Source organism: Gopherus evgoodei, chromosome 4 (assembly GCF_007399415.2).
Source record: "Gopherus evgoodei ecotype Sinaloan lineage chromosome 4, rGopEvg1_v1.p, whole genome shotgun sequence".
Classification (NCBI taxonomy): Eukaryota; Metazoa; Chordata; order Testudines; family Testudinidae; genus Gopherus; species Gopherus evgoodei.
This window is the reverse complement of record NC_044325.1, coordinates 75,962,924-75,975,537: the sequence shown is the minus strand read 5'-3', so window position 1 is coordinate 75,975,537 and position 12,614 is coordinate 75,962,924. Positions and strand designations below refer to the sequence as shown.

Here is a 12,614-nt window from a genome sequence, read left to right as displayed (position 1 = left end):
CACAAATACAATAGAAATGAGTGAATCGCTAGGGAGGTGGAGATCAGCTACGCTGCGCTCCACTGTTCCAACGACCGACACCAGCGGTAAGAAGGAACTGAGGAGCGAAGGGGCCAGCAGGGGTATATATCTAGCACCATAGTGGCGCCACTCCAGGGGGCGCCCTGCCGGCCCACCGAGTGTTGCTAGGGTAAAAATCTCCAACAAACGTGCACGCGGTGCGCGCGCACCTAACTGGAATGGATATGAGCAAGCACTCGAAGAAGAACCTAACTAACTAAACTAACTGAAAACGGCTAACTGGCAACAGGAACTAATGAAGAGTTTTGGGGACACGCTGCAGCAAAGCTGGAGCTGAGTAGTTCCGATGCACCTTCACTGGCGGCAAGAAGGAACTGAGGGTGGGGGCAGAGCACGCAGCTCCCCTTATACCGCACCAGGCAGGCGCCACTTCAGGGGTTGCTCCCCACCCCCATGGGTACTGCTAATGGAAAAACTTCCAGCACCAGTGCATGTGGCAAGCATGCACACCTATTGTGGAATACACATGAGCAAAATCACTTTAAGAGAGTGTTAGACAACCAAAGCTGGAGCCAGAAGCGGAGGCTGGCAAGCTACAGTGCCTAGGGCAGCGTTTCTCAAATGCTGCCACCAGGGGCTTTTCTTGTGGCCAAAGCCTCCTGGGGTGTGATAGGTGAGACAGCAGCCCTGCTCCGTCCCTGGTGCTCATGGATGCACAGCCTTGGTGTTGGTTGCTTGGGCTTCCAGCAAGGGTTGAGCAACCAGGAGTTCCCCATCTTTCCAGGGGTGGTGGGGCTCAGGATTTGGGCTTCAGCCCAGTGGTAGTGGGGAAGCAGGTTCCGGTTGTGAGGCTTTGGGATCCAGCCCCGGGACTTCAGGCTCTACCTCCTCTCACCCCCATTGCCCCCGGCGCCTCCCCTGATGCCCCATCCAGGGCTTAATTTGTCCCCAGACTTCCCAGGGCTGAGTAAGTCTGCTGTGAAAAGTAATACTAACAGACTTCCTAGCTAGCAATAAATAAGTTACAATGATTTGGACCTGTATCTGTGCATATTTGTTCTTCCTAAAATACTCAATTAGCTTTAGGAAAAAGTGAGCACGGCCACCAGCAAGAGTTTGTGGCCACCAAATAATTTGTCCTGAGAATCTCTGGCCTAGAGAGCAGCATATCAGCGGAGGCCTGATAAATCAGATAGATAAGCCACTGAAGTCTGCTACAAGCTCCCCTTCTTCCCCAACATTTGGCATTCAAGGTCACTGAATATTTTCTTTTATGAGCTATAAATCTGTGTTTCTATGGGTGTTCCTTTGGTAATGAGGGAACAGGAATAAAGGGTATTTGAGGGCAGTAGAACAAATTAAATATCATGGAATTTAAGAATTGTTCCTGCAATGACACTGGACCCTGCTCATGCTTAGCAGTAAAGAACAGGAAACAAACAAGGATCTTGTAACTTAATACCACGACTAAAGATCTGTACGTACTTGGAAACTTTCACCTCTTAATCCAGCAAGTATCAAAGTGCAGAAGGAATATGCATATCACGTTTATTTTGTTTAAGTAGAGAAATACCAGGCCCTGACGGTCATTAAAAGGAGTAGTTACTTTTTAAAGCAGTTTTGTTACTGTCACCATATACCAAGGAGGAAATGCAGAGTGAAGTACCTATTACTTACTTGTCCTGCATATTGTCCAAATTTCTTCCTGAGGCCGGTAGCCAATCCAGCAAGGCATTTGGCAGCCAAAGCAACCAACATGACATTTGTGTCCTTTCCAACAACCTGCAAAGAAAGGACAACAACATTACTGGCAAACAGGCAAGATTTCAGAAAATTAGAAGCAGTCTAGGCAGAGTGCTACTCGCATTGAAAGAATGGCCACAACAGCAACAATGAATTTGTCCAAAGTTAAGAGTGAAGCAGTTACTTGGAGAAACAACTTGAACTGGGCTGGATAATTTAATTCAATCCCAGAAGGATATTGCCATCACTGTCCCGGTACGCTGAAGCAACATTTTAATTCAATTAGTGAACTGTATTAGTCCTAGCCAGTCAATGAAAATCCCATCATACTATGTTAAAATTACTTCTGGGGGAATTCTGGTATCAGACCAGAGAGGCAGAATTCTCCTCCACACACACATACACACCCCGAGGTGTCCAGCTGGCATGTGACACACACCCAGATTGAGGCACCCAATGAAATGGTAACAGAGAAACAGGAACTGGGTTGTTATAGGGGTTTAAATCTCTTCTCCTGGGAGAAACTTTTTTGTTCTTGTATAGTTACAGACATACTTGATGACAGGTATTTTGAAATAAAGTTACCAAAATAATTGAAACTGGTGGGATTATACTGTGTTATTTTGACAAAGAAAATATGCAGAATGTTATAATATCGTGCACAGAATTTAATTTTTTGGTGCAGAATTCCCTGCAGAGTACTACATGGCTATGTACCAGTTTGTGACTGCCATCTTCTGCTCAGAAAGTTTTAGGATGTTAGTGCAAGTTATGCCTTACATCTGGACTCAAAAGGGTCACTTGGTTGCTTCTACCACAGGCCTGTAACTCAATGTGGTGTGCATACACGCACACACACACACGTGTACATTTTATAGAGTGCATGACAGACCCAAACTCAAAGGCAATCAGAAATCAGATTCTAGTTCTTGCCAGAGAGAATTTTACTGTGTGCATTGTGTGTGTGTGTGTGTGCGCGCGCATCGTGCGTGTGTGTGTGTGAATAGTGGTTGATCTCAAACAGGTACATTTCAGGACTGCCTTTAAAGGGATGTAGTTTGCCAGTAACAAAGTGTGCCTGACTAACTTGAAAGTCTCAGTCACAAAGCCATATGGATTTCTGATAGAAGAGTAAGACAAGGGCTGGATGAGACAAGTCTTCCCCATTTTGCAGAACTATACTTAAGTTAATTCCAGTCTGTATTTATTAAAGACCAGGTGTTTGGATGGAGAGCTAAAAAGGTTCGTTGAAAGCATACATCTAAATGCATGTACATATTACACACTTACAATGTAGTGCCATTTGGGTGTCCAAAAATGGCAGTTTTATGAAGAGCTGCAGGTTGCAGAGGTACCACTCTCCTCTACTTGGATTTGTGAAATCCCAAACACGCAGCCAAAGCCCTAGAAAACAGCAGTCCCCTTAGGGAGCATTGAGTAGGCAGGCTGCTCCCCCAAAAATCAGATCTGAAAGTTAGGACTGTAATACAATCGAGTGAAAGCATTAAATTTCCACTATTTTTGCACATTCACAAGCAGACCATTTGGTCTGATGGTGGAAGGACTATGATCAATCCCTAGAGACTTGTGGACAAGGCTAGGAACATACGAATTGCCACACAGGTTATAGACCACTGATCCGATCCAATCTCCAACAGCAGCCTGCACCACCTGCTTCAAAGGAAGATGCAAGAAGCCCTGCAGTAGGAAGTTGTGCAATAACCTACCCCGAGTGTTACAGGACAAAGGGGAAGTTTCTTATTAAACCCCACTCATTAGAGGTTCTCCTTTTTCTCTGAAGAATGGGGTTTATAGCCCTTCCATATCTTTTTATTTTAAATCTTTATTATATGAATTCTGAATATTCTTGTTATTTGTATAACCAGCCAATCACTTTCCAAATCCAGTTAGGCTCTTAGCCTCTGATGTTACATAGCAATGTGTTCTACACGCCAACTGTGTGTCATGATACCCTGTAATTCTGCTATATTCTATATGAGAAAGGGTGACCAGAACCGAACACAGAATTCAAGGTGAGAGCATACCACTGATATATATAATTATATTTTCAGTATTTTTCCCTCCATCTCATTTTTTCTAAACTGTCTTCAAGGGTCTGCAGGAAGAGGCACATTCCTCCAATAATACATTTGGGTAAGGTCTGTTAGATTCTCATACTATTTGAGAAGACTACAGGTATCCATGTTCAACAGGACAGAAGCAAGCCAAAATAATGTAAGCATCACCCTATTGGGTGGGTCTGTTCATCAAAGGTGTAATGTTAAGAGTAATTTGGACAGAGGCAAAGTACCAGTATTTGGTCTTATGACCAGTGGTGGCCTTTCAGACATTAAAATTTAATCTTTTGGCATTAAGCAATTAAATGCTGCAATATACAAATGCAAAATACATATGACTGGTACAGCAATTTTTACCTTCTTAAGAACTTTCACCATGTCTGCATAGTCCCCTGCTTCTAGTTTGGGATTCTTCACCAGCATTTCAACAGCTTCCAGAGCTTCTTTCCTCTCCTGCCACTTTTTGGCTTCCTGCAAAGCAAAGCATTCTACATTTGTGTACACCAGACACCTAACGGTTCTAGGAAAGCTCACTGTAGACAGACCGTAGACTCTAGAGCCTAACTTCATCCCAAGAAATTCAAATACTCTTAGAATACTCATATACTCTAAGATTGGTGGTTACAGCTAGCTATTGGAATGCACTCCCACATTTTAATTTCCATCTTGATTTTACAGCTATTTATGCAGATTAGACAGCCTATATCTTGCAAGCCAGCTCCCTATTATTCATGTAACAGTACTGCCTATTTGCAGGATGTATGTTGGGTCTTAAAGTCCATCATCCCTCACCTCTCAATATTGCAGAGATAAAAGAGTTAGCGGTTTATACTTACTATTTTGTCATAGAAGTCTTTGGGAAGTTTGGAAAGAATCTCCACAGCTTCCAGCAGCTCATAAGCATCCACCTGTGGGACAACCTCATCCCCATCATCTCCTCCTGCAAGCCAAGAGAGGACAGATTAGAGGAGGTATGCAAGCTTAGCAGAGATGCTTGTCATGTCAATCAAATTTCATTCTTACACATCTCCATGCTCCCTTCATCAAAGACAGGAGGGAAAGTGGTCTATGAATGGTAACGTTTTTGCTACTTCGATACTAGGATGATGTTCAGTACTATTTTCTCCCCCAAATGTGTCTTGTTGATAGGATGGTGTGCCCCATTTGCTGTACATCTCTTAATTGAATGCACCTTTTTGGTCTGTTCTATTTCTTACTGTCTCTTTTAATAATGTTAAAAGTTTAGTGTTTCCAAGTACCAACATCACATAGTTACCTCCATCTGCATCACCTCCAGCTGCCTGCTGCTGCTCAAACTTGGCTTTCAGCTCTTGCTGGGAACGCAGGAATCTGCTCTGTTTGGGAGCTGCTGGCGGTAGCTTGACCCATTCTTCTTCCAGCTCTTTTAGCTGTAAGAATCACAAGAATAATTCTCAAGGCCTAAAGCATGAAACATAACATCCCACCAATGATACAGGATTACTCAAGGCAAACTTCCACCTTATTAAAAGCAATGTATTTTCCCCCCCAATTGTCAGGAATTTTCTTGTTTAGGTTTTAATCTTATAATCTGGTTGTGCTATCCTTTCAGTTCACTTGCAATGATATTGTAATACTACAGTATTTGTCCGATTGTGGAGATGGCCAGAGGCAACAAAGCTAACCTCCCTCCTCACAGAGGTATGGTAAACTCACTGCTTAGGATTCTGACTAGTTATATTTATAGAGCATAGAAATATTACCAGAGGTGAGGGGAATGTTTACTAAAAAGCAGACTGGTTAGAACAGTGGGAAAAGGTTATTTTTGGCTTTTGTGAAGAGGTTACGATTTAAATAAAGAGGAAAAATGGCTGGTTGAGTATATGAAAGTCTTTATTAATCTCTGCATGCGATGGCATGGCTATAGCATAAAGTCAGTAGGTGAGCAGGGTTGGGTCAGCCCAGCTTTGAATACCTAGTTGCAGAAACCAGTACTGGTAATTTAGTTTTTCAGGGAAAGGAATCTCTCTTTGAATATCTCTGTATACCAGAGATGTTACTATCTTACTGTTTAAAAGCAACAATTTCCCATCTGACCACAATACTCGATTAAACAGGGGATGGACGTATGGGCATTTGAAAAGCTCTGAAGATTGAGTATTTAGTTTCTGTAACACTACACTATTGCATTAAGACCTTCCTGTGCACAGACAATGCCTATCAAATCCTGGACATTACCAGAACATATTTATTTTTGTTATAATACATTGCAAGTTCTCTCTTTGCCAAGAGAAAATAGTGACCCTGACACCTAGTTATTAAAAGGAAGAAGATGGCAAGTGTAGTTGCCCAAAAGAGATGGGGAGAATCTGAACTACCCACCTAATTTCCCCCTCTAGTTGCAATTGGATATGGTATTTTCCCACGTCTCACCCACTGAAGAAGTAGTGAACAGATTTGCTATGCATCTTTAACTGGAATGTTGCTTAGTTATTATTTTGAAGCCACAAAAGATTAAAAAAAAATGGTTTTAGAGAGAGAAAGTTAGTGTTTTTACCAGACAGCAACAGTTTTCAGTAAGACAGAAAGGCTCAAGAAAATACATGCTCAGGTAAAAAATATCCCATCCTGGTATATAGCAGGGGGTTATAAGAATTAGTTTGAACACTGGAATATTTATGAACTAAGGCTCATAAATTTTTGCTAAGATAGACACTGTCTGTAGCTTACCTGAACCGAGTTTATGTTCTGTAACGGTGGTCTCAGAGCATCCCTTATCCAGCGGTAGATCTCTACAGCGAGGAGTTTGGCTTCATCTCGAACAGCCTTCTCTCGAGACTCGAAGAGTTTTGGCAACACTTTGATAATTGGCTTTAGTGAGATTATTTTTGAACCAAATTCACTGAAAATTAAAAAACACACACATCAATGGCAGAGCACAAAATCCAACAAATTCAGCCACAAAGACCATCAACATTAATTAGCTATTATCTTGACACAGCTGGGGTCCTAGACAGAACTGCTTGTACAGGGGACAGCCTATACAAGAGGTTGTGTCAGAATATATACTATCAGCAATGGTTCTACATATTAACATGCATTGCCATCATTTACCAATCTGAAGCTACTCATTTGTTGTGTTAAAGAACAGCTCTATCACAATTCCTTCCCTCCTTCACAGTTTGAAATAATAAAACTAGGCTTTTGAACCACTTCAAAACATGTAATCCAACCTGCTGCTTAAGACTGTCCCCTTGCCAGAGAACCAGAAATCTCCTTAGACTGGAGTTTGTGTGACCTATTTTTCTGATCACACTAGAATCTCCTTTGACTATCCCTTGGAAGCACACTGCAGAAAAGCATTAGTCATTTTGCTGTTTGTTAGAGCAGATAAGTGAGCCATGGGTCATCTCACAGAAAGTGTGCGCTTTGACACACACTTCCCTCCCACAAACCTGGTCATCCACCCTTTGGTACCAGAATTGGCATGTTGCCCTTGTGCCTGTTGCATAGTCTCAGCTTTCAATCACTACTGAATGGGAGCACACCAATACTCTTCTGGTACTCTGCTACTAAGAACTGGTCAGGTGCTACTGTACTCTTATGTTATCAGGTGTTTACTAGAAGCTTCATAATAAACAGATTAGCTGCAGGAGGAACATCCCAGTCATGGATTAAGATATAGAATACAAATGAGTCACCAATCCAGTGCAAGGGAAGGTTAATATATACCAGAGTTTCCCAGGGAAGCATACTAGGACCAACGTTGGTCCATACATTAGCCTACAATATGGTTATGTCAAGAGACTAGGGATGATTGAGAGTAATTATGGAAGAATTTCCCTATTAACTAGCTATACAGACAAAAACCTGAGGTGTGAGGTAATGCACTCTGAAGGAACATTTTTTAATTAAAACAAATGGGTTCTATTTGGTTACATGCTTGACAAAGCTAGGCACCAATGCAGATAGCTCAAAGGATGCCTGCTTGATACACAGGATGGGCCACAAAGGCAGAGATCTCTGTTCTTGTACTGATACAGCAAAAATGCAAAAAACTGCTTAGTCCCACGGGTCAATGGTGAGTTCCCCCTTGAATAATGAATTTGGTTTTACCATCTCATCTCTGAAGGATATAAAATAATTTTATAGACTAGTTTAAAGAACTGAACATAACTACAGAATGAGCTAGAGCTGAAACATAAGTGGCAGAGAAGGTTCATCAGGATTCCCAATTACACAGTTTTTATAGCACAATATGGCATGATTAAATAAAGCAACTTATAACTGATAGTTACTCTTAAATCTGGGACACTATTACAGTGGCACACATCTTAGAATTAAAAATAGGCTTTAGACATAGGACATCATCTGCAGTAACAGTAGATGAAACAACAACAACAACAACAACAAAGAATCTATCCTCATGCTTTAGGAACTAGCTGATTATTAGGGGGTTGCTCTCTTCAGAAGGACCCAATACTGTCCACTTGTATCTGTTCCAGAGATTCGTATGCTTAAAGTTTCTATTTCACATACCAAATACTGACAGGATCATCCATCAGACACTGAAAATTTAGAGATATTTAGACTGGGGGGGGGGGGGAGAGAAGTGTCTTGGGGGAGGAGAGAGGGGAAAACAATGATAATAAGCCTACATTTAGCAAAGAGAAATAATACAGGGATTTGGCAAACTCCACACACTGATGAAATTAGACACGTCCAAGGGAATAATTTTTAAAAGTTCGTCTACAGATCAAGGGGACAGCTAAGTAACTGATACTACATGGAACTCCTGAATTAGAAATCTGAAAGTGCAAAAAATATAGAAAAGTATTCAGAAACTGTTATAAGCAAAAAATTCCTTTTTTGCAGATTTGATACATGTAAGACACTTTATGTGACATTTGCACCCAAGACGTGCTCTAAGTCTAAAATTATATTTAATTTTACACTTACACTGATTGGGCTTCTGAGAAGTTTCAGTAGCATGTTATAGCCTTTCCTATTAAGAAACTCCTAGACTATGCCAGACATACGAATTCCCATGCTCATCAGTTCTTGCTTTAAAATAAATTATTGCACAATACAAGACGCATCTTTTCTTTAATTGTATGCACACCAAGCCAAAGATATTTAAAATTTGCTTTAGGAACAACCTGAACAATATCAAATTCTTTAGTGACAGCTATTATCCCAAGTGAGACTGTTTCATTAACACCACACTGATAGATTATATTAATTTATGTATTAGCAATCGGCAGGGGGAGCATTTGTGGGGAGGACACAAAACCATTTTTATTTTAAAGTCAAAGATACACCTCTACCCCGATATAATAGTGTCCTCGGGAGCCAAAAAAACAAACTTACTGCATTATAGGTGAAACCGTGTTATATTGAACTTGCTTTGATCCACCTGAGTGCGGAGCGCCCCCCACCCCCACCCCTGGAGCACTGCTTTACCGCGTTATAGCCACATTCATGTTATATCGGGGTAGAGGTATACTTATTTACAATTGTTCTAGTTCATTCAGCTACTTTGTTTTAATCTGTTTGGAAGAGGCAAGTTCCCGAGCTTGGAATCAATAGTTCTGCTGGGCAATAACCCTGCTCCTAGCATTCAAGAAAATGTTTTCCTTAACCAGTCTGGCAACCAGATTGCCAAGACTGAAACTGATCAAGATACAAGAATGGTAATTGCAGAGAAAAACACTCATCTGACTAAATCCCACACTGTTCCTGTCAGGGCAAATGCAGCCATTATAAAAGGTTTAGTTCACTGAAGTCATTACAATCTAGAAGATTCAACAATACCAAATTCCAGAGCCACCTACAGCCATACCTGTATTATCTGTTACTTAACAGCATGTGGAGTTGAAACAAGAGAACTTACCTCAGTGCTTTCCTCAATGTCTCTATACATGCTACTATGATCTTAGGGTTCTTGTTGTCCAGGCCTTTTAACAGCTCTTCTTGTACAGGCTCCCCTTTCTCAATTTCTATATACATTAAACAGATGTCTATACCCAACTCCTTTGCTCTGGCTTTAGGTTGATTGAACACTTTATTTACAACTCCAGAAATCACTTCTCCTGTTGTCCTGAAAACAGATGACATTTAGTTTTCAGCAGACAGAATAGCGAATGTAATTAGTTCTAGGACCCATGAGACATATGCACACATAGTAATACTCAGATAACTAAGCAAGCTTCACCTTCTGGAAACTAGATCTTATTTAGGTTAACCATTGCAATAACATTCCCTAAAAACTTGCTCCACTATATTACTGAACTTGGTTCCGTACTACACATGCACTTTACTAGCTAAAGAGTGTTCCCCTTCTATTTGTTTCATGTGCCTGTTGTATCTTGTTTAAGATTGTAAAACTTTTGGTGGCAGGGACTGTACAGTGCTAGCACAGTGGAACCCACACTAATGGGGATCACTAATTTATATTTATATTATATACATATATATACACACACACACACAAATCTTCCAATACATGCAGAACATGACGCCTGAGGAGACTAGTTTTAAGAGTTCCAGGGCACTAACCAAAAGTGGTGCGTGAGAGAAATATTATTGACAGACACCCTGCTGCCTCATAGGTATACAATGCTTCATGCAGAAAAGAAAGATGCAAATCCATGCTCAAGTAACTTGCAATCTAAGTACAAAAAGATACCAGGAAAAGAGCGAGGTTCATATATAGCAGTTATGGAATGACATGTTCTGTCCTTTAGCTTCTTTTTAAATCTTTAGATAATATAGAAGCTTGGCATAGAAGAGTGGGTTTGAGGGATGAGGAAGAAAAGATTAATTGAAGGAGGGATTTGGAAGAGAATAAGGGAAAGTATACTGGTATGCACCATTAGGATGGATATTCCAAGTGCTGGAATTTAGCAGTTAATTATAGCATGAGCTATCGTTTTGAAACTATTAACAGAACTTTTTATGTAACGCCCATCTGAGGTACTAATATTTGAATCTTCAATTTTGTCATTTGAAATAGAGTAAAAATTTCCAACACAGATGCTCTCTTCATCGAGCTGAACGAAAAGTGGACAACACTAAGTCTATACTATGAGGGTACATCTACATAGCCAAGCAAAACCTGCAACTGGTCCATGCCAGCCGACTCAGGCTTGCAGGGCTCAGGCTGCGGTGCTGTTTCATTGCTGTGAATGACTTCCAGGCTTGGACTAGAGCCTGGGCTCTACAACCCTGCAGGGTGGGACGGTCCTAGAGCCCGTGCTCCAGTCCAAGCCTGGAAGTCTTCACACAATGAAACAGCCCCACAGCCAACGCCCTATGAGCCCGAGTTGGCTGGCATTGGCCAGCCCCGGGTTTTTCTTTGCTATGTAGATATACCCTGGGCTATGGAAGCAGAGAAAGGTATAATAAAATCTAGGATATCACTGCGGTTGGCAATACTGCACTTTGGTTGGGAAAGACAGTCTATTCTAAAAACTTCTGCTCCTTAATTAAAAAAACAGCGATATTAGAACACCACTGTTCACTATACAAGCAGTTCTGGCTGTCTATAGCCTGATGAAGCAATTCCCCAAAATATGACAATTTTAACTTCTCTTGTATACTGGAGAAGACCACCTACAATTGCTTGGAGTGCTGTATTTTCTTAACGTCCTGAGTTAAGGTTAACTGATTTCTAATGCTACGTCCAACGAACATGGTGAAGTGGGTTGCTAGTTTTGAACTAGAGATAAACAAAGTTCATTGGTTTGATTTCTACATTTCTAGAGCATATAGAATTTTCCAGTTAAATTATGAAAAGTTGACGCATTTAATTGTAAGACTTCTCCCCTCCCCATTTTACTTTTTCTGCAACTTAGCAATAGAAATTATTAGACTGCTAATAAAATTCATTACATATTAAAAAACTAAAAAGTATGTCCCACACTATTATTTCCTGTAAGTTCCTTATGACAAGGAGAGAAATACACAAGTTTCAAAAAGTTCAATGAACAGAAAATTGTTGGGGGCAAAATAGATCTGGACAAGGAGAAACAGTTTGGAGATAAATGTGAGAAGGGAGGGAAAAGCAGTAGAAACAAAAGTGAAACTGTTTGAGCAGAATATTCCAGGAGTCTTGAGGTCTTTCTGAATGTAGCCTTAATTGATCTGAGACCTACCATACCATTCTCTTACCAGAAGGGAAAGCCTATAATGGCAGTGGGCTGTAAAAGAGACCCAGTTTGGGTCTCATCTATCTCAGGAGTTGTGAAGAATATCTATTAAGGCTATAACGAACAACAAGAATGCACTTTTATGTAGAAATCCATGATTAAATCTAGTCTTCCTGACTAGTGATTTAAATCAAATCCACCCTGAGTCAGGAGGAAGAAAGTTAACCCAGATGGCTCTTTTCTAAACATCAGTAGGTTTGAAGAAACAGCTACCATGCAAACAGCAGCTCCTGATTTCTTGTAACCTTGCACTGTACACTATATTGGATGATAGACCAGATCACTTAACACATTAGAATGAGTTTTCACTTATATGGTTTGACAATCACAAATGATTCACAAACTGTTAGTTGGCTGGGATTTTGCACATTAAAACTAAAAATCACATAGTATTTTTACGATACATAATCCAGGCAATCTCATCTAAGCCTGACTCCAAAGCTAATTATGTTTTCTACTCACTCCATCTAGGTCTATTGAGGAGGAGTTCAGTTTCATTTGAAAGATTTTTTAACTTTGAATTTTTTATTCCACTTCTACCCTTCTCAAGTTATAAGACTGCTTAACGCATTATGGTCAAGTG

At 40.7% G+C, this 12,614-nt stretch overlaps 1 protein-coding gene across 1 annotated transcript in view; it reads right to left on the bottom strand.

Moving 5' to 3' along the window:
- Positions 1-12,614, bottom strand: part of CKAP5 (cytoskeleton associated protein 5) — a 121,098-nt gene that overhangs the window by 95,017 nt on the left and 13,467 nt on the right. The window contains exons 5-10 of the mRNA XM_030559902.1: positions 9,715-9,921; positions 6,552-6,723; positions 5,119-5,251; positions 4,679-4,782; positions 4,200-4,313; positions 1,699-1,803 (exon numbers count right to left, since the gene is read on the bottom strand). Of these exons, the coding sequence (XP_030415762.1) occupies positions 1,699-1,803; positions 4,200-4,313; positions 4,679-4,782; positions 5,119-5,251; positions 6,552-6,723; positions 9,715-9,921 (835 nt within the window). The remainder of the gene's footprint in view (positions 1-1,698; positions 1,804-4,199; positions 4,314-4,678; positions 4,783-5,118; positions 5,252-6,551; positions 6,724-9,714; positions 9,922-12,614) is intronic.